The sequence below is a fragment of the Pectinophora gossypiella genome, chromosome Z, assembly GCF_024362695.1.
Source record: "Pectinophora gossypiella chromosome Z, ilPecGoss1.1, whole genome shotgun sequence".
NCBI classification, from domain to species: domain Eukaryota; kingdom Metazoa; phylum Arthropoda; class Insecta; order Lepidoptera; family Gelechiidae; genus Pectinophora; species Pectinophora gossypiella.
Genome location: NC_065433.1, coordinates 24520516 through 24544128, shown reverse-complemented (window position 1 = coordinate 24544128; position 23613 = coordinate 24520516). Strand labels below are relative to the sequence as shown.

The 23613-nt window shown below is 39.8% G+C and overlaps 1 protein-coding gene across 2 annotated transcripts in view; it reads right to left on the bottom strand.

Annotated features, from left to right (window-relative positions):
- LOC126380299 (FHIP family protein GJ17503) overlaps positions 1 to 23613 on the bottom strand; it is a 46517-nt gene that overhangs the window by 13167 nt on the left and 9737 nt on the right. The window contains exons 6-10 of one of the 2 annotated variants that reach the window (XM_050029621.1): positions 16671 to 16779; positions 15946 to 16106; positions 15370 to 15506; positions 6088 to 6174; positions 377 to 562 (exon numbers count right to left, since the gene is read on the bottom strand). In XM_050029621.1, coding sequence (XP_049885578.1) covers positions 377 to 562; positions 6088 to 6174; positions 15370 to 15506; positions 15946 to 16106; positions 16671 to 16779 — 680 coding nt within the window. The remainder of the gene's footprint in view (positions 1 to 376; positions 563 to 6087; positions 6175 to 15369; positions 15507 to 15945; positions 16107 to 16670; positions 16780 to 23613) is intronic. The other variant, XM_050029622.1, reaches the window with a different exon arrangement.

Sequence of the window (23613 nt, the reverse complement as noted above, 5' to 3'; positions counted from 1 at the left end):
ATTATACATATTCAAAAACACACGGACAGAGTACTGCGGGGCGGAAGGCAAGACGGAAACCACTGCCCTATTTTTCCCTAAAAAAGTAGCATGGAAATGCTGCACCGACAAGAGCGTGGCTCTTAAATTGATGATGATAATATTCAAAAACGTATAAACACACTAATTTTTAAGTTATTTTCTCTTTTGTAAACTCATTATACAGGGTATTAGTGACATCGTAACGAAAACATTTCGTAAAAAGTACGTCATTTGATTAGGTTGTCAAATAGCCAATACATTGTCAATAAGTAGTGTTGTCCGTGTGTAATTGTTTATGTCGTGTGTTTCTTTTGTCTCTCAATAAAAAAGTTATTATAATTATATTTTGGGTTACCTGAGAGTCCCCATGCAGCCTCGCGAGCAGCACGTCACACACACGCACGTTGTCGTACTCGTGTGTCAATACGAAGTGCAGCACTGCCCTCAACAGCCCCGTCGGCGTGGCACACCGGAGTACCAGCTCGAGATACGCCATGGCCGCGGCCTGCTCCGCCGCGCCACTCTGCAAGCCCGCTCTCGTCTACGGTCGGGTCCATGTTAATAGGCTTCATCGACTCGGGAGCCCCGTAAGCGAGCGACACAGTGACATTTTCCATAGAAACGAGCGTAAAAGCAAAGATGGGAATGTTCGTTGTGCCAAACCTTTTTTCTTATGGTATTTTCTCTTTATAATTCATTGACATACTATAAATAGAATCACATTCGCTGAGAAGTTTTTCTAAAAAAGCGTCCACCTGTGGTCATGTAGATAGTACAAGTTCAAAAATCAGAATCGTTTATTCAACGTAATTATCATGGATAAACTTGTTGAAGGTCAATGTAACATTTTTGAATTTACGTCATTTCGCAAGGTGTTATGGCTGAGGAGACGAAATGACAAGAAACTGCAACAGCAACACCCTCGTTCGTTCCCTCAAATTGAGATGTTATGGCTGTTCAAATGAAGTGCAATATAGGTTGTACGGAGTCGTTACACGCCGTCGCTTGTGACAACGTCGCGGACGCTATTTTACAAAGATTGTTTGTCTATTTGTTATACGAGATCTATGATATAATGTAATTCTTTCAATTGTCAATGTACGTCAAGATATCGATTTTAGTGACGAATGTTATTTTATTTCATTTTCCATTATAAGTAATCTAATCCTACATTAAAAGGTGACGAATATTATAATTATGCTACATTAAAAGGACTGTATATGAATGAAACAGGGAATATTGCTGTATGTTTCCGTTATCGACAGTTTTATTGCAACAAATTGTATGTATATCATATAATCTGTCTTCAATTGTTTTCGAAATCAAAAGAAAACTTTAGTATTTTAAATTTAGAACCTTCTTTATACCCTCTTATTAGAAATCAATATTTAGGTGTAATTGGGTAGTTGCCTAGGTCAAAGATTAATTATGAAATTCTTATTACTAAATAAAAACAGATCTAAAGTTGACAAAAAACGTTCTTTTTTTTCTATTTTACTTATTTATGAATTTTAATCAAAAAAATATAATAATTAGTGCGACATTTTGTCAAGTTTATCTGTGACGTCACAGATTGCTTTTTCATACAAATTCCATAGTAATTTCGTGTTTTGACGTTTAGTAAAAAGTAACTGATTTGACTAGTTGGAAACTAGCCTATTCTATTGTAGGTCGAGATTCAACTTTATTTCCTTGATATTATAATTAACTACTAACAAAACAACGACAATAACAAAAAAAGATATTCTTATCAAAAGAACAAAAGCTACTATTTTATGTAGGTCAGGATATTGTGAAAGAAACATCACCGTTTAATTAATGTTGGCAACATAAGAAAGATAATGATTAACACACATATTAGCATTATACTAAACCATCCAAAATGTTATTCAATAACTACATAGTTGCAAAAAATCACTTCACATTTATTTGGAATTAGTTTGTTTTTATAAATAATAAAAAATAAATAATAAAAACAGACTGCAGCAAAGTAAAGGTTTTAGATATATTTTATTAAAGGCAAAGGTATATACACCCAGTATATACACCCACTTCTCGTCAGCTGTTTATTTTATTGTTGTTGCATTATAAATGGACCAATAAAACATCAGAAAATTGCTACATCATTACGCGGTATTTATTCCATCCCAGCTTTGCGACGAATATTACCTTTTAGCTGTTGAAACATTGAAGCTGTGTGAACGTGTAACGCGATACTGTCACTGTGCCGCGTAGTGATGGCTAGTGAACCATACCGAGTGCCGTCCCGTGCGTGCAATGAAAGCCCACCAACGCTGGTACCACATGATCTTTCACCAACACCCTTCGATCAACAACCATAACTAGATATCGGGTCGACTTCAAAAAAGGTTATCAATTTTATCGTAACAGCACACTCTGCACGACAACCGTGGCGCGCGCGACGCGTATTATACCTAGAGTTTCGACCAAAAGATGCAGCGAATACTATGTGGAAAGACGTCTCACGGCTATTGGTCAAAGCTCACGATATAATAAGACCGCGCGCCGCGCGCTATATGGCTTATAATAAGGTATATATTACATCGAGGTTTTAGATATTTGCATTTTAAATTTAAATTTGGAAGTATTTTAGTTCGTAAACCGTTATCTAGTTGGTATTGTTGATCGAAGAACAATCATAAGGACAGACTATGCGCAATACATTCCGTCGTTTCGGACGGTTAGTCCATTGGTCTCAAAATATTTCTCCCAGGACAATAATATTAGAATACACAAATTGTATCCGTGAACTTCTACTACATTATCAAAACACCTTTATTTCGAATTTTCGTTTCCCTTGCAGGGCCCTGGTAGAAACATTTCAAGAATAATAAGCTAGGATGGCGCACTAACCGAATTCGGGGTAGCGTTTTCATATTATCCGACTTTGTGTCACGAAGATGAAAAATTAAGGAATTTAAAACATATTCAAATATAGGATTTGAAATTACGTTCATATTGATTATATTTACCATGATTACGTTTATTGCGCATAGTCTATACACCTCTTAATTCACCTAATAAAACGGTGTAGATATTTCATCAAATGGAATCAATGTTTTTGTTGAAATATTACACGCAAACATTTTTCAAAGTTATAACACAGTACAAATAAATGGTGGTGAGGATGTGGATAAAATTACCCTCCTAGATGTGCTGTTATCGGGTAAATAAAGTAAATTTTATAAATATACATTATTGTGGAGTTATATAATTATAAACAAATTCTGTACATAGATTGGCCCTGCTTCCTGCTAACACCTCCTAATTTTATTTTAAACCTGTCCATTGCATATCCGCCGAAAAGGAGAGGGACAGATCATTGATTGATTAATGAGTGAATGAACAAATAATCCGGGCGAACCAAATGGGCATCTCGGTGATATGCAATCCACTTGACGTGCGCTATCAACTCAGTTTTGTCGGGTTCATGGCTTATGAAAAATTCTGAGAGGGTTGTTTAAATTTCTGCCTAAAATTGACGTGTTCCATAAATGTTTAACCTTTCGATTACCCGTCCCTTTCCTTATCGGCGGGTAAGAAAATGAAAAGTATAACTTAAAATAAAATTAGGTGGTGTCTACTGGAATCAACACAAATACCCATATATTGCATTTCGGGTGAAAAATAAATAGAAATAAAATAATAATTCAGTGTTCTATATGAAAATAATAATAAATTGGAATAAGTGAATTAAAATAATGAAGGAAAAGGATTGATATTTATTACAGGTGCCGTTATGTGTTGGGATCTCTTAATTAAGTGTTTATTTCTCGTGCTAATTAGGGGATTAATTAAAATCTGTACAAATCTGATGTTAGGTCTTCACCTGCCATTGCTGTAAGAAATACTTATCTGTTAGTTACTTAGTGAAAATATTATTCAGAAACTTAAACGTTTGTTAGGAATATTACGTCTTTGTGCTAGGTTAATTTTTTAAATATATTCGTATAAAGTACGACGATACGCCTAACAGGTGACTTTATGATTCGTGTTTTTCATGTATGACTAACCATATGAGCAAAATATATTTAAATTTAAAATTAAAATATAATTTGAAGCAGAATAGGCTAGATGACCGGGCAAAAGATACACTGTATTTTCCTGTACCCAAAGGTTGCCTGGAAGAAATTGCTGCATGAGCAATAAGGCCGCCTGTTGTGCTTTTCTGTATATGCTGTCCTTATATCTGTATTTTATCTATCTATCTGTATGCCATAATATATTAGAAATAGAAACTGATTAAAAATCCATCTGATTTTTCTTTTTGTCTGATTAACGAATTCTGATTAAGAATTTAAAAACCGGCTTGCTTCTCAAACGGCGAGTGCGAGATTGAACTCCTCTAACGGACTTGCAACGAGTTATTAATTTATCTTAAGTGCAGTTTTCACTAACACAGTTGTCTCGACTATAATAGACTGCGATACGGCTCGCCACCTACCACGTTGGTCTCACAGAAAACTCGGTGAGGTATGGGTACTTAGTTCATCTTGCGATGGATGTACCTCTGACTACTATATATATATAGTGTCGTGATTTTATGTTATGTTACAAAACAGAGAGTAAGAAACTTCGTTTACTGATCACATACGTGTGTATACGAATACAAATTCCTAAGAAATGTATACTATTATTGACGTTTCATAAAAAGTGTCTAATTTGACTTGGTTGTAGTTCTGTCTATTCTACAGTTGAAATGCTTTGTTTAAGTTGATAGAGTTGGTTCTTGGTTGCCATTTCATAAGATTTGGTAAAAAAAACCGGCTGATTTACCATTTATGATTTTGTATTCGTTTTTTTATAGGAAATAGTTTTGCATTCGCACTTTTATAACGTACGTTAAATGACGATTTTGAATTTTGAACGCTGAATGCAGCGCAATGTGAGAGGTTGCTTAGGAAATACATGATTGCCCATAAGCTTAATATTACAACCACTTTCAAAAATGTTGAATATCTTTACCGAAGATTTAACAGAAGCTGAATCTTCTTGATAGCAGTGTACCAGTTAGTTGGTAGGTTGCGTAGTAATATACTAAGTAAAACAGAAGGAAACCCTCGCCATTCTAGAAAAGTTGTGGCTAAAATGTGCGCAAATGATGCGCCAATGGCGAGCATTTGTACTAACTGTCAAAGTGTTTATAATGATACGATACATCAATACTAGATGTCACTTATTTCGATATGTAAGCTTGTACGGTTAGCGACATCCAGTTACTTTATAGCGAAATAAAGTAATAATAATAATTTGCTGGGTTCCCTATCCATTCTACAAAAAGAGCGCCGGTGGTGAGTCTATACTCGTGGTATCTGTGTACAGTCATGAGCAATATCATGTACCGACTTTAGAACACTGTCGCACTATCATATTTGACATTTAATGATATTTACGGTTTAATTTGTCAAAAAAGTTAATGTGACATGGTCAAAGTGTATACATATTAGTACTCGTGACCGTACTAAATCTAAAATGTATGGAAGGGACCAGACACGGCAGATGTATGAATGTTGTCGTGTCACGAATTATAAAGCCACCCATTATACCCCCAAACCTTTCACACAAAAAACACCACAAGTAAATCCAGAACAAAAGACTTTTAATTCGGTGGACAGACAGGACTTTTAAGATATCTATGACAAAAAAATATTTGCAGTTTGTTTGGCAACATAATAGTTGTTATATCTGAAGCCAATATAAAACACAGGGGGAAAAGCGCAACGTTGTTGCCAACTTAAAAAATGTTATATAGTTACCATACGAGAATTTATGATGTCATTTCATTATTCTTGTACTTTCTGGTCAATTTTGGTATATTTTTTTCTAAATTTTAATCAGGGTTTTAAATTAAAAGGACATTGCTCATTTTTGATTCTACCGCTGCTTGAGAATGAGAGTACAAATAAACAATACTAGTGTAATATCGTCATAGCAACGTTGAGCAATGTCCTTTGGCATTATCTATTGCAAAGGAAGAAAAGTCCATCGAATTAAAGTTCACGGTTAAAACAATAACTCCCTTGAGCAGTAACGTAGTGTATTTACCTGTAGCAGTGCGGGCCCCATCACGGGCACTAGGAACCCTTGATAGAGGAGATCCAACAGTTGTTTCTTTATGGACGGATGGGCCACCTGTAACGGGCAAACGGCTAAATTAACATAACATATGAATGTTCATGAGATTTCTGTTATGACAAAAGGTACTTTTCCAAATGTATTGAATATCAGTAGTCTTTTTAAAACGGGTTTTATCCTGCCAGTACTTAGTTAATTTTTTTGAGAAAATAACTCTTGACTAACTACAGTTTGATTTCAACACACGTTAGTTTCATTACGGGTAAAAATTGAGACTGTATTTTTTTTTCTGGAATGAATGTAGCATGGCTATTGCGACGTTTTGTTAATGTCGTGGCTAGATCTTAGAATTGATCATTTCATGATGTGCTCGATCGTTTCATGAAATAGAATATCATTCGTTGGCCACATCATGATGTAGTTTGACCAAATCAATGAACACAAAACTTTAAACGATATGGTCAAACGTTGGCAATCATATCGTAAAATTAGTAACATTATCCACCGGTAATGGCGTTGGTGTCGATTATATTTAAAACTTGATTGATATTATAATCCACGAATCAATGTAATTGTACAATTTTCGATATCGATAGTATCGATTAGGTAAATAATTTTGAAATTAAAAATTAATCGACTAAATTCGCAATTTTATTAAAACACATAGCATGGACATCGCCTACATTAACGATATGGCCAAACGTATTTTATGATTTTTAAACAAGAAAAACGTAATAATAAGTTCGACATTTTATCACGTTTTTCTATGACGTCACAGTGTGCTTTTTCAAACAAATTAAATAGTAATTTTGTGTGTTGACGTTTAGTAAAAAGTAACTGATTTGACTAGTCGGAATCTAGCCTATTCCATAGTCACTTTACCAGTAACGTATGTTGGCTGCAATTATATTATATATAGCTACAAATTATATATTATATATAGCTACAAACCCATGTACCTATTGACTGACTGACTGACATAGTTGTTCTCCCAGAAGGAGTGTCGGGGGGTGAAAATGATGTATGGGAGGTGTGATCGGGACCTCCCAGTGAGTATGGGAAAACTTCCAGATCTTCGAAAACTGCTCCGCATCAGGGAGACATCCTACCGTCTGGCAAAACTATCGCACCTGGATCAAATCTTTTTTCGCAAAACCTATTTAAATCTTGGTCAAATTCTATTGTGGGTGAAAAAAAATCAAAATGGCGGAAAAACAAGATGGCCGCCATACAAAATTTTGTTTTCCTAGAAAATGTCTCGGGGGTAAAAACTGTGTATGGGAATGTAATCGGAGTGTCTTGTCGAGTACGGAAAATGTTCTTAATCTTCGAAAACTGCTCCGCATCAGGGAGACACCCTACGGCCTGGTGAAACTATCGCACCTGGAACTTTTTAGTTTTCACAATACCTATTTAAATCTTGGTCAAATTCAATCGCCGGTGAAAAAAAATCAAAATGGCGGAAAAACAAGATGGCCGCCATACAAAATTTTATTTTTCCAGAAAATGTCTCGTGAGTAAAAACTGTGTATGGGGGTGTAATCGGAACGTATTGTTGAGTATGGAAATACTTCTCGATCTTGAAAACCTGCTCCGCATCAGGGAGACACCCTACGGCCTGACAAAACTATCGCACCTGGAACGATTGTTTTTTCACAAAACCTATTTAAATCTTGGTCAAATCTATTCTCTGGTGGTAAAATATCAAAATGGCGGAAAAACAAGATGGCCGCCATACAAAATTTTGTTTTTCCAGAAAATGTCTGAGAGGTAAGATTGATGTATAGGGGTGTGATCGGAACGTCATCTAGAGTACGAGTATACTTCAAGGTTTTCAAAAACTGCTCCGCATCAGGGAGAGACCCTACGGCCTGGCGCAACTATCGCACCTGGAACGATTCTTTCTTCACAAGACCTATTTAAATCTTGGTCAAATTCTATCGCGGTAAAAAAATGGCGGGAAAACAAGACACGCGAGCAGCTTGCTGCGAGCGAACCACGCGACATCTAGTTATACTATATATAGCTGCAAACCCACTGACTGACTGACTCACTGACTCACTGACAGGGTTGTTCTCCCAGAAGGAGCGTCGGGGGGTAAAAATGGTGTATGGGGGATGTGATCTGGACCTTTCGGTGAGTATGGGAAAACTTCCAGATCTTGGAAAACTGCTCCGCATCAGGGAGACACCCTACGGCCTGGCGCAACTATCGCACCTAGAACGATTCTTTTTCCACAAAACCTACTTAATTCCTGGTCAAATTCAATCACTGGTGAAAAAAAATCAAAATGGCGGAAAAACAAGATGGCCGCCATACAAAAAAATGTTTTTCCAGAAAATGTCTCAGGGGTAAAAATTGTGTATGGGAGTGTAATCGGAGTGTCTTGTTGAGTATGGAGACACTTCTCTATCTTCAAATCTGCTCCGCATCAGGGAGACACCCTACGGCCTGGCCAAACTATCGCACCTAGAACATTATTTTTTCCACCAGGCCTATTATAATCTTGGTCAAATTTAATTGCAGTTGAAAAAAAATCAAAATGGCGGAAATTCAAGATGGCCGCCATACAAATTTTTCTTTTTTCCTGAAAATGCCTCGGGGGTAAAAAGGATGTATAGGAATGTGATCAAAATGTCATGTTGAGTATGGAAATACTTCCCGACCTTCAAAAACTGCTCCGCATCAGGGAGACACCCTACGGCCTGGCAAAACTATCACACCTGTACCAATTTTTTTTTCATAAACCTTATTTAAACCTTGGTCAAATTTTATCGCCAGTGAAAAAAAAACAAAATGGCGGTAAAACAAGATGGCCGCCATACAAAATTTTCGTTTTTCCCGAAAATGCCTCGGGGGTAAAAATGATGTATGAGGAATGTGATCGAAACATCATGTTGAGTATGGAAATATTTTCGATCTTCATAAGCTGCTCCGCATCAGGGAGACACCCTACAGCCTGGCGAAACTATCGCACCTGGAACTTTTTTGTTTTCATGAAGCCTATTAAAGTCTTGGTCAAATTTTATCGCCAGTGAAAAAAAAAACAAAATGGCCGAAAAACAAGATGGCCGCCATACAAATTTTTGTTTTTCCAGAAAATGTCTCACGAGGTAAAAATGATGTATTGGGGTGTGATCGGAACGTCATCTTGGAAAACTGCTCCGCATCAGGGAGACACTCTACGGCCTGGCAAAACTATAGCACCTAGAACTTTTTTGATTTCAGGAGACCTATTTTAGTCTTGGTCAAATTCTATCTCGGTAAAAAAAATGGCGGGAAAACAAGACACGCGAGCAGCTTGCTGCGAGCGAACCACGCGACATCTAGTTATACTATATATAGCTGCAAACCCACTGACTGACTGACTCACTGACTCACTGACAGGGTTGTTCTCCCAGAAGGAGCGCCGGGGGGTAAAAATGATGTATGGGGGGTGTGATCGAGATCTACCGATGAGTATGGGAAAACTTCCAGATCTTGGAAAACTGCTCCGCATCAGGGAGACACCCTACAGTCTGGCGAAACTATCGCACCTGGAACGATTCTTTTTTCACGAAACCTATTTAAATCTTGGTCAAATTCTATAGTCGGTGAAAAAAAAATCAAAATGGCGGAAAAACAAGATGGCCGCCATACAAAAAAATGTTTTTTCAAAAAATGTCTCGGAGGTAAAATCTGTGAATAGGGGTGTAATCGGAAGGTTTTGTTGAGTATGGAAATACTGCTCGATCTTGAAAATCTGCTCCGCATCAGGGAGACACCCTACGGCTTGGCAAAACTATCGGACCTGGAACTTTTCTGTTTTCACGAAACCTATTTAAATCTTGGTCAAATCCAATCCCCGGTGAAAAAAAACCAAAATGGCGGAAAAACAAGATGGCCGCCATACAAAATTTTCGTTTTTCCAGAAAATGCCTCGGGGATAAAATTGATGTATGGGAGTGTAATCGGAGTGTCTTGTCGAGTACGGAAAATGTTCTCAATCTTTGATAACTGCTCCGCATCAGGGCGGCACCCTACGGCCTGGCAAATCTATAAAACTTCAATCAATTTTTTTTTCGGGTAATATATTTAAATCTTGGTCAAATTTAATCGCCGGTGAAAAAAAATCAAAATGGCGGAAAATCAAGATGGCCGCCATACAAATTTTTCGTTTTTCCTGAAAATGCCTCGGGGGTAAAAATGATGTATAGGAATGTGATCGGAACGTCATGTCAAGTATGAAAATACATCTGGGTTTTCGATAGCTGCTCCGCATCAGGGAGACACCCTACGGCCTGGCAAAACTATCGCACCTGGAACTTTTTTGTTTTCACGAAACCTATTTAAATCTTGGAAACGTCAAGCTGAGTATGGAAAAACTGTTCGATCTTGAAAAACTGCTCCGCATCAGGGAGACACCCTACGGCCTGGCAAAACTATAAAACCTGGAGCAATTTTTATTTCGCGAAACATATTTAAATCTTGGTCAAATCCAATCCCCGGTGAAAAAAAACCAAAATGGCGGAAAAACAAGATGGCCGCCATACAAAATTTTCGTTTTTCCTGAAAATGCCTCGAGGGTAAAAATGATGTATAGGGATATGATCGGATCGTCATGTTGAGTACAGGTATACTTCCAGGTTTTCGAAAACTGCTCCGCATCAGGGAGACACCCTACGGCCTGGCAAAACTATAAAACCTGGAGCAATATTTTTTTCACGAAACCTATTTAAATCTTAGTCAAATCCATTCGCCGGTGAAAAAAAAAACAAAATGGCGGAAAAACAAGATGGCCGCCATACAAAATTTTCGTTTTTCCCGAAAATGCCTCGGGGGTAAAAACTGTGAATGGGAGTATAATCGGAGTGTCTTGTCGAGTACGAAAAATGTTCTCATTCTTTGAAAACTGCTCCGCATCAGGGAGACACCCTACGGCGTGGCGAAACTATCGCACCTGGAACAATTCTTTCTTCGCTCAAAGTATTTGAACCTTGGTCAAATTTTATCACCGGTGAAAAAAAATCAAAATGGCGGAAAATCAAGATGGCCGCCATACAAAATTTTCGTTTTTCTCGAAAATGCCTCGGGGGTGAATATGATGTAAAAAGGATGTGATCAAAATGTCATGTATGGAAATGCTTCCCGACCTTCAAAAACTGCTCCGCATCAAGGAGACACCCTACAGTCTGGCGTTACTATTATACCTGGATCAATTTTTTTTTCGCAAAACCTATTTAAATCTTGGTCAAATTCTATTGTGGGTGAAAAAAAAACAAAATGGCGGAAAAACAAGATGGCCGCCATACAAAATTTTGCTTTTCTAGAAAATGTCTCGTTGGTAAAAACTGTGTATGGGGTTGTAATCGGAACATCCCGTTGACTATGGAAATTTTTCTCGATCTTGAAAAACTGCTCCGCATCAGGGAGACACCCTACGGCCTGTCAAAACTATCGCACCTAGAATATTTTTGTTTTCACAAAACCTATTTAAATCTTGGTCAAATTTTATCGCGGGTGAAAAAAAAACAAAATGGCGGAAAAACAAGATGGCCGCCATACAAAATTTCGTTTTTTCAGAAAATGTCTCGGGAGCAAAAACAATGTATGGGAGCGTAATCAGAAGGTCATGTTGAGTATGGAAATACTTTTCGATCTTCAAAAGCTGCTCCGCATCAGGGAGACACCCTACAGCCTGGTGAAACTATCGCACCTGGAACTTTTTTGTTTTCACGAAGCCTATTAAAGTTTTGGTCAAATTTTATCGCCAGTGAAAAAAAAAACAAAATGGCCGAAAAACAAGATGGCCGCCATACCAAATTTTGTTTTTCCAGAAAATGTCTCGGGTGTAAAATTGATGTATAGGGGTGTGATCGGAACGTCATCTTAGAAAACTGCTCCGCATCAGGGAGACACCCTACGGCCTGGCAAAACTATAGCACCTAGAACTTTTTTGATTTCGCGAGACCTATTCAAGTCTTGATCAAATTTTATCGCGATAAAAAAATGGCGGGAAAACAAGACACGCGAGCAGCTTGCTGCGAGCGAACCACGCGAAATCTAGTTATATTATATATAGCTACAAACCCACTGACTGACTGACTGACTGACATAGTTGTTCTCCCAGAAGGAGCGTCGGGGGGTGAAAATGATGTATGGGGGGTGTGATCGGGACCTCCCGGTGAGTATGGGAAAACTTCCAGATCTTGGAAAACTGCTCCGCATCAGGGAGACACCCTACGGTCTGGCGAAACTATCGCACCTGGAACGGTTCTTTTTTCACAGAACCTATTTAAATCTTGGTCAAATCCAATCGCTGGTGAAAAAAAATCAAAATGGCGGAAATTCAAGATGGCCGCCATACAAAATTTATTTTTTTTAGAAAATGTCTCGGAGGTAAAAATGATGTATGGGAGGTGTGATCGAAACGTCATGTTGAATATGGATATACCTTTCGATCTTCAAAAACTGCTCCGCATCAGGGCGGCACCCTACGGCCTGGCAAAACTATAAAACCTGGAGCAATTCTTTTTTTACAAAACCTACTTAAATCTTGGTCAAATCCAATCCCTGGTGAAAAAAAACCAAAATGGCGGAAAAACAAGATGGCCGCCATACAAAATTTTCGTTTTTCCTGAAAATGCCTCGAGGGTGAAAATGATGTATAGGAATATGATCGGACCGTCATGTCGAGTATGAAAATATGTCTGGGTTTCCGATAGCTGCTCCGCATCAGAGAGACACCCTACGGCCTGGCGAAACTATCGCACCTAGAACATTTTTGTTTTCACGATACCTATTTAAATCTTTGTCAAATTTTATCGCCGGTCAAAAAAAAACAAAATGTCCGAAAATCAAGATGGCCGCCATACAAATTTTTCGTTTTTCCTGAAAATGCCTCAGGGATAAAAATTATGTATAAAGGTTTTGATCGGAACGTCATGTAGAGTACGAGTATACTTCAAGGTTTTCGAAAACTGCTCCGCATCAGGCAGACACCCTACGGCCTGGCGAAACTATCGCCCCTGGAACATTTTTGTTTTCACGTAACCTATTTTAATCTTGGTCAAATTTTATCGCCGGTGAAAAAAAAACAAAATGGCCGAAAAACAAGATGGCCGCCATATAAACAAAAAAATTATGTATAGGGGTGTGATGGGAACGTCATCTTGGAAAACTGCTCCGCATCAGGGAGATACCCTAAGGCCTGGAAAAACTATAGCACCTAGAACTTTTTTGACTTCACGAGACCTATTTTAGTCTTGGTCAAATTCTATCGCGGTAATAAAATGGCGGGAAAACAAGACACGCGAGCAGCTTGCTGCGAGCGAACCACGCGACATCTAGTTATAATATATATAGCTACAAACCCACTGACTGACTGACTGACTCACTGACTGACTCACTGACAGGGTTGTTCTCCCAGAAGGAGCGTCGGGGGGTGAAAATGATGTATGGGGGGTGTGATCGGGACCTCCCGGTGAGTATGGGAAAAATCCCAGATCTTGGAAAACTGCTCCGCATCAGGGAGACACCCCACGGCCTGGCAAAACTATCGCACCTGGAACGATTCTGTTTTCACGAAACCTATTTAAATCTTGGTCAAATTCAATCACCGGTGAAAAAAAACCAAAATGGCGGAAAAACAAGATGGCCGCCATACAAAATTTTGTTTTTTTAAAAAATGCCTCGGGTGTAAAAATTATGTATGGGAGGTGTGATCGAAACGTCAAGTTGAGTATGGAAAAACTGCTCGATCTTGAAAAACTGCTCCGCATCAGGGAGACACCCTACGGCCTGGCGCAACTATAGCACCTGGAATGATTCTTTTTTCACAAAATCTATTTATTTCTTGGTCAAATCCAATCGCCGGTGAAAAATAACCAAAATGGCGGAAAAACAAGATGGCCGCCATACAAATTTTTCGTTTTTCCAGAAAATGTCTCGTGGGTAAAAACTGTGTATGGGGTTGTAATCGGAACGTCTTGTTGAGTATAAAAATACTTCTCAATCTTGAAAAACTGCTCAGCATCAGGGAGACACCCTACGGCCTGGCTAACCTATCGCACCTGGAACAATAATTTTTTCGCACAACGTATTTAAATCTTAGTCAAATCTAATCGCCGGTGAAAAAAAACCAAAATGGCGGAAAAACAAGATGGCCGCCATACAAAATTTTGTTTTTTCAGAAAAATGTCTTAGAGCTAAAAACAATGTAAAGGGGATGTAATCGGAATGTCATGTTGAGTATGGAAGTACTTCTCGATCTTTGAAATCTGCTCCGCATCAGGGAGACACCCCACGGCCTGGCAAAACTATGGCACCTGGAACATTTTTGATTTCACAAAACCTATTTAAATCTTGGTCTAATTTAATTGCAGTTGAAAAAAAAAAACAAAATGGCGGAAATTCAAGATGGCCGCCATACAAATTTTTCGTTTTTCCTGAAAATGCCTCGGGGGTGAATATGATGTATGAGGGATGTGATCAAAATGTCATGTTGAGTATGGAAATACTTCCCGACCTTTAAAAACTGCTCCGCATCAGGGAGACACCCTACGGCCTGGCGCAACTATCGCACCTGGAACATTTTTGTTTTCACGAAACCTATTTAAATCTTGGTAAAATTTTATCGTGGGTGAAAAAAAAAACAAAATGGCCGAAAAACAAGATGGCCGACAAATAAATTTTTGTTTTTCCAGAAAATGTCTCGGGTGTCAAAATGATGTATTGGGGTGTGATCGGAACGTCATCTTGGAAAACTGCTCCGCATTAGGGGTCCGGCCTGGCAAAACCATAGCACCTAGAACTTTTTTGATTTCACGAGACCTATTCAAATCTTGGTCAAATTTTATCGCCGGTGAAAAAAAAACAAAATGGCGGGAAAACAAGACACGCGAGCAGCTTGCTGCGAGCGAACCACGCGAAATCTAGTTTTATTATAAACAGCCGATCACACTAACGTTTTAGATCTTCCTGTGATGAGAAGGGATCTCCTAGCATGATAGTGGTTTTTTGACTTTTTGCCCTGCAGGTTATAATACACAAAACGACCTTTTAATATATTTTCTTAGAGTTCCGTGCGTGGTAGTTTGCGGTCGAGTGGAGTGCAAAGTTGAGGTATGAACTATTTGCCCTTTTTTTTGCGTTTCGCGCTCTCTGGGCTCTTCCAGCCGTCTTCTATTCCGTGTCCGTACCGATTACTTTGAAGGGAGGCCTGTGCCCTGCAGTGGGACGCATATAGGCTGTTTGTCATGTATTCTTGTTTACCTGAGCGACAGCGTTGCAGAACTCGAGCGAATCGATGAAGAGCGTCAGTTTGTGCACGTGGTTGACGTCGTCTGGTGTTAGGCGGTACACGCGTTCGCCCAGCGTGCGCGGCAGCAGCGAGTACAGGCCGCTCAGACCTGCCAACGTTTATAATATAATATATACCCATATATATAATAGCCAAAGGTAAATCAGTCATCGTGAAATCTCAGAAACTGCAAGTGCTAGGAGTCCCGAATTCAATAATATTTTGTTCACTTCCAAACAATGTCAATCAGGGTAATTCATAGTGAATAAAGTAAGTAGTCCTCCAGAGCTACGTACATACAGCATCATTTGATTGTCCAAAAAGTAAGATGATCCGTGCTTCGGAAGGCACGTTAGGCCGTTGGTCCCGGTTACTACTTACTGATGTAAGTAAGTAGTCGTTACATGAGCCATGTCAGGGGCCTTTGGAGGCTCAATAATAACCCTGACACCAGGGTTGATGAGGTTGGTACTCCACCTCACACCCCACACGATAGAAGATTATGTTTTTTTTGGGGCAGACTTATGGTGCTGAGTGCTAGTACTCACCAGTGGCGAGCACGACGCAAGTGTTCCCGAGCAGCATGCACTCTGCAAGTTGGGGGCACCGAGCGGACATCTTCGCGCAGAGGAGTAGCGCGTCGCGCGCCGCCGCCCCCGTCGCGCCCTCACGATGTACAGACGATAACAGTAGCCTCACTAGTATGAACCTGTGATGGGGGACCAACAAATTACCAGTTTAAAATCACGTGGAATAATCCCGATGGGGACATATCACAAAAATAACTTTATGATCCTTAGGTTGATTAACACATTCACCTTATTCTGATCACCTTATTGTCCGAAAGTAACATGATCCGTGCTTCGGAAGGCACGTTAAAGCGACTCCTTTCTTATATCAATAGTAACGAAGGAACTTACTGACTTGCATAAATGACATTCTGGTTGTTGGGACAAACTGTGAAAATGCCAGCGAAGAAAATATGTAAAAACTGTTCAGAGGTATCTACGCAAAAGCTTTAACATACTTTTTTTGCCACCTGGTTTCTTACGTACGACCGGGTTCCATCCCTATTTGGTGGATATCCCAACTATCGCACAACGCGCTTCGCATCGCTTCAATGCATATAACCCGGGTGCTTTCAAGGCCAGAGTGAACAGGCACCTTCTGGGTGAGCTCGCTCCATCTTAGGCCTCGTCAATGCCTTCGGGCAAGTCTGGGGCCAAGAGCAAACCCATCAAAGGTAAAAAAAGTGTGAAGCTTCTAAACCTACTCGGCTTGAGATCCGTTCTGCGTGTGAGTCGTCAGGAAGAAGAGGTCGATAAATTTCATATTCTGCATGAGCGCCACACATATTTGATTTAGCACCGTTACCAATTGACCTGAAAAACAAAAAAAAAAAATGTTGAGTCGACAGAAAAAGTCCGTGATAGGAAAGGGACTCCACACTGCTCCATTGCATGTTGGTTACCAAACACTGAAAACTGATTAAATATACAACAAATGTTCACATACATTAGCATTATTCCGTTTTTTCACAGGGCCCGCCTACCTAACCTGAAAATTTGACAGGTCCGGTTCTTTATAGAAGCGACTACCTGTCTGACTTTACAACCCGCGAAGGAAAACCCAGCCTAATACAGCTTAGGTCACATACCTCCGAAAATTCATTTCTCGGGAATATAGTTTTCCTCACGATGTTTTCCTTCACCGCTGAGCACGTGATAATCATTTGTGATCCAAACGTGACATCGAAAACAAATCCACAATCATTGGATTAGGCCTGTGCTGGATTTGAACCTGCGACCTCAAAGTGAGAGGCAAGCGCTCTACCAACTGGACTACCACGGCAACATCCAACAAAATATGTTCATTATCCTAAATTAACTCGACAGGGATTCGAGGCTGTGGTCTCCGGTTATTACCACCAAGGTTAGGCTACGTTCACACGGAGTCATTTTTCACGTATATCGTATACGAGATTTTATCGAATATCGTAGTGACAGCCAAATTTGTATAGCAATTTTTAAAATCGTTCACACGACGTCTATACGAGAAAATCGCGTATTCGAGACATATTTTTTACCGTATACCGTAGGGTCTTACCACCGGGAATGCGAGATTATCGAAACGATTTTAACGAATGCGATACTCATTGGCGCTTGCGTTTACGTTGAGAAGTTCACACGGACAAACTGGTTTCTCGTACACGAGACGCACGCGGGGGCAGGCAGCCGCCAGTCGTGTTCGGAACGTCGTTTGCTAAGGTCGTTTGTTATGATGGAGGACGGATTGCCGATTACGATCGAGTCATTTATCACGCATATAGAGGATCGACCCATAATATGGGATAAATCATTATTAATCATTGTCACGTGTACGGGATGACCGTATACGAGAAAAAACCGTGGGCCTCGCACCGTGTGAACAGCCGTCCCGTATACGGTACTCCCGTAAGCGAGAAAATATCGAATCGAATAGTCGCCGTGTGAACGTAGCCTTACTCATTGGCGCTTGCGTTTACGTTGAGAAGTTCACACGGACAAACTGGTTTCTCGTACACGAGACGCACGCGGGGGCAGGCAGCCGCCAGTCGTGTTCGGAACGTCGTTTGCTAAGGTCGTTTGTTATGATGGAGGACGGATTGCCGATTACGATCGAGTCATTTATCACGCATATAGAGGATCGACCCATAATATGGGATAAATCATTATTAATCATTGTCACGTGTACGGGATGACCGTATACGAGAAAAAACCGTGGGCCTCGCACCGTGTGAACAGCCGTCCCGTATACGGTACTCCCGTAAGCGAGAAAATATCGAATCGAATAGTCGCCGTGTGAACGTAGCCTTACAGTATCTCAACTTATGCGGTGTAGCCGCACATAGGAAATAAGGCTACGTTCACACGGAGTCATTTTTCACGTATATCGTATACGAGATTTTATCGAATATCGTAGTGACCGCCAAATTTGTATAGCAATTTTTAAAATCGTTCACACGACGTCTATACGAGAAAATCGCGTATTCGAGACATATTTTTTACCGTATACCGTAGGGTCTTACCACCGGGAATGCGAGATTATCGAAACGATTTTAACGAATGCGATACTCATTGGCGCTTGCGTTTAGGCTACGTTCACACGGCGACTATTCGATTCGATATTTTCTCGCTTACGGGAGTACCGTATACGGGACGGCTGTTCACACGGTGCGAGGCCCACGGTTTTTTCTCGTATACGGTCATCCCGTACACGTGACAGCCGCCGCGGCGCGCGGCGTATTCGATGCAACCTGCCGCCAGTCGTTGAGTGCACACCGACATGGATCCCCGTGTTCCAATTCTTTTATATTGGTATTTGAGGAGGAGGTTTCGGCGCCCTAGAAAAGTTTTGCGTTGCAGTTTTATTTTTATACTCATCTAATGATTTATCCCATATTATGGGTCGATCCTCTATATGCGTGATAAATGACTCGATCGTAATCGGCAATCCGTCCTCCATCATAACAAACGACCTTAGCAAACGACGTTCCGAACACGACTGGCGGCTGCCTGCCCCCGCGTGCGTCTCGTGTACGAGAAACCAGTTTGTCCGTGTGAACTTCTCAACGTAAACGCAAGCGCCAATGAGTATCGCATTCGTTAAAATCGTTTCGATAATCTCGCATTCCGGCTACGTTCACACGGAGTCATTTTTCACGTATATCGTATACGAGATTTTATCGAATATCGTAGTGACAGCCAAATTTGTATAGCAATTTTTAAAATCGTTCACACGGCGTCTATACGAGAAAATCGCGTATTCGAGACATATTTTTTACCGTATACCGTAGGGTCTTACCACCGGGAATGCGAGATTATCGAAACGATTTTAACGAATGCGATACTCATTGGCGCTTGCGTTTACGTTGAGAAGTTCACACGGACAAACTGGTTTCTCGTACACGAGACGCACGCGGGGGCAGGCAGCCGCCAGTCGTGTTCGGAACGTCGTTTGCTAAGGTCGTTTGTTATGATGGAGGACGGATTGCCGATTACGATCGAGTCATTTATCACGCATATAGAGGATCGACCCATAATATGGGATAAATCATTATTAATCATTGTCACGTGTACGGGATGACCGTATACGAGAAAAAACCGTGGGCCTCGCACCGTGTGAACAGCCGTCCCGTATACGGTACTCCCGTAAGCGAGAAAATATCGAATCGAATAGTCGCCGTGTGAACGTAGCCTTACATGCAGTTATGAAAACCTTAAGGAACAGAGTGTGGAGTTTACAAAATGACATTTTTATAGTATAATTAAATGTTGGATAAAGCATTGTAAAATATAACTTAACATAAAATGAGATTTCGCTCAAACTTATTACTAACAACAGGTGAACTGAAGCATAAGGCGGCGATCACAATACTTACATGTCGCAATGATACAGTGCATCTAAAGTGTTTAAAATTTATTCGCTACCGAATGCTTTAGCAGATATGGACAGTTCACGTAGCATTCTAACTTACGCAGAAATTAAGCAAAAAATAAATTTTAAAAAATAAATGTAATAATTGTTAAAAAAAAGTTTTTTTTTGACGTCATCTTGAAATGCGGTCAAACATCGTACTCATTGTTACTTAATTTCATAAATTAAATTCGACAATAAGTCGAAAAGTAAAACGAGATTGATTTTTTATCATCTTAGACTGGTATTTTATAAATTATGTTTGACCCAGTCATCTACTGTAGACGACAGGTCGACATGGCAATTCTCTAGTGACGTGACGTTTTCAATATCGATATATTTTTATTATGTATGTAACAAAATGTGAATAAAATAATACCACGTTTTCATTTAAGTTAATATTTATTGCTCCAGTTTTCTGCCGTGACTGACAAATTGCATTCGTTGTTATCTCTTTAAGCTTTGTCAAACACAAATCGCTCTTTATGTTGTGTTCCCTGACGAAGCGTTTAACGGCGGCCCAGGCTAATTCAATAGGATTTAAATAGCACATATATGGAGGTAATCTAATAATATCATGACCATGTCCTTTAATTATATGGTCAATTTTATAATTGATATCAACGAGTTTATGTTGTTCTATAATTCTAAATTAATCTGGCTTTCTCATTGATTTATCGCACGATATATTATTGTCTTCCAGCCAATTTATCATAGTAATAAATTATGTGAGCGAGATTATAATCGATAAACGCGGTCGATACGGACTCGTGCGACACTAAGACTAAGACGCCGCGGGGACTGTGCGGGTGTGCGGGGCGACCCCGCCTCCGCGGCTTACCTCATGCCCCGATTGCCATGTCGACCTGTCGTCAACTATACACTATTACTAGTATTTGATTTAGAACTAGTTCGATATTCAAAATTTCGCCGTCGCTACTCCAGACATCGATTCAACAATAGTTCTTCTTCTATCGTGTGGGTTGTGAGATGGATGACCAACCTCATCAACCCTGGTTTCAGGGTTATTATTGAGCGACTACGTACTTACAGCAGTAAGTAGTAACCGGGACCAACGGCTTAACGTGACTTTCGAAGCACGGATCATCTTACTTCTGGACAATCAGGTGATCAACCTGCAATGACTTAACCAAACTAGGGATCACAAAGTGATATGTCCCCACCGGGATTCGAACCCGGTACCTCCAGATCATGATCACGCTCAACCACTGGACACAATAATTATACAATGGGTTTTGTATTATAAAAGGCATCTTCGCATTACGACTATAATTCGCTTTATGATAATGCAAGCAGTGCAAATCAGTACCACTGTACATTACATTCGCAATAAAGATAATTAAATGATATTGTACAATGTCAATAAGCAACTTCTAAACCCCACTGCTGGGAAATAGTATTGATTGTCACAGAAATCCTTCACACATTATACGTATATCGTATCTGACAAGCGGCGACCTCAGTCACAACACAATCAAATTGATCATTATAAATATTTCGCCAGTTTCAATTAGTGGTTTTCGAATAGTTTCATAACTCTGACAGCTAGATCTAAGGTCTTTACAAAGTCGCAGTGAAACTGGGTGAGGCGCGGCATCTGCGTAACACGTTGACTAAATGTTTTTGACAGAACTGTTATACAAGTGACGAAGATGGTGTGTTCTGGAAACAGCACCAAGATACAGATAAAAAGATGGATTTATCTTTTTTAGGCATTTCTCCCAGCCAACCTTGCTTGATGTAGGTGTATTGCTATGTAAGTATGTTTGCTCATGATGCCGTAAAGTTATATCAGTGAACGGAACAATGATGAAATGTACATAGTTTTATATAAACCGTTGCATTTGTTGTAAACACATTTTACTTTTGTTTTATCAGATAAAGACCATTGTCTCAAATACAGAAAACAATTCAATCTATTATAAGTAAAATCGCAAAAGCAGACATTGTTATGACAATACCTATAGATTCGCATATTGCTATTCATTTGAGAAGTTAATTTGCACAATACGAGTAACATGCGTTCATTTGTTACATAAACATTTACATACATAAACATAAGCTCACAACTATATCCCAATTGGGATAGTCGGAGGTACATCCATCGCTAGATGCACTACCCACTCATCAGATTCCTGTTAGACCATATCATCATCATCATCGCCAGCCCATTAACGTCCCCACTGCTGGGGCACGGGCCTTCCCTATGGATGGATAGGGAGATCGGGCCTTAAACTACCACGCAGGCCCAGTGCGGATTGGTGGTTATTAACGACTGCTAATGCAGCCGGGACCCACGGCTTAACGTGCCTTCCGAAGCGCGGAGGAGCTCGAGATGAAAACTTTTTTTTGTGGTCAGCCATCCTATGACCGGCCTTTGCGAAAGTTGCTTAATTTCAACAATCGCAGACCGAGCGCGTTTACACTATATATCATCATTTATATAAGAGCCACGCTCTTGTCAGTGTAGCATTCTTCATGCTACTTTTTTGGGGAAAAATAGGGGTTTCTCTCTTGCCCTCAGACCATACATACATGCACAAAATCACGGCTGCAATCCGGGTGGGTAGAACCACGAGTGTTCATTTGTTAACAAGATTTTTTCACCTTTTAAATACACACACACACACACATGCATAGAGTTCGCTCGATCATTGCGTGTGCCGACTTAACGCTTAAGTAGGAGCTGGACAGACAGTTCGCACGCGTTCCCTTACTCCTTAACGTGCGACCTAGCGCAGTGGGGGGAAGGAAAGGGGGGGGGGGGGGGTGTGTTAAATATAATTTGCCACCGATACAATTAATATTTTCGCTGCAGCTGGTCACTGTGCAGATGTAAATACGATATTAAATTTGACACAAACCAAATCCAAATATATTCACTTATGCCAATATTGTATTTATAAATACACCATAACAAAGACAGTACAGCCATTGTATAGTACATACACCCTCTCCTCGCCAGCTATGAAAGGGAGCCCATTGTCATTAACCGGGCACAAATCCTGAAAACCACGTGATATCAATTATCTACGATCCACATATGAATTCAAACTCGTAAAGATGAACACAGTGGTTTAGAGACCGAACCAAATTCAAATTCAAAAATATCTTTTTTCAGTAGGTAACATAGTTACACTTTGAATCGTCAATTTTTACATAACGAACGTCTCATCCGCCTATAACTACTGCAGCTTCTCACAACCTGTATAGCCGGGGAAAAGAAGCTGCAAGAAAAACCACGGCACAGGGCCCTAGACGTTCTTTAAAAAAATAAAAATAAACATAAAATATTGGTATACAATTGAGTAATTTAGCTGCCTAATATCAGTTCTTCTTAACCGGGATTCGAACCCGTACTATGATGTAAGTTACGTGTTCCGAACGTGGTTATCACGGATAGTCAAATATGTATGTAATCATGAAACACACATACATTTCGTGTAAGTTTTTTTTTCCCTCTTTTTGTATTGTTATTGTGATGTCTACTAAAGATAAATACTTCTGTATTTTCTTTCTTATACATGTTTTTTTTTCGCAACATCAGATTTCTGTTTAAATAGCTCAGCTTAGACAGAATAAATATTTTCATGTAGCTACTATGATTGCATTATGATAAGGACAGAACGGAAAAAAAACCATGTAAACTAATACCACACGCCATAGTCGACACGTATGATGTTTCGCAATATGCTCATAATAATTTACGGTAAAATGCTGCGTACGCACGTATACATATA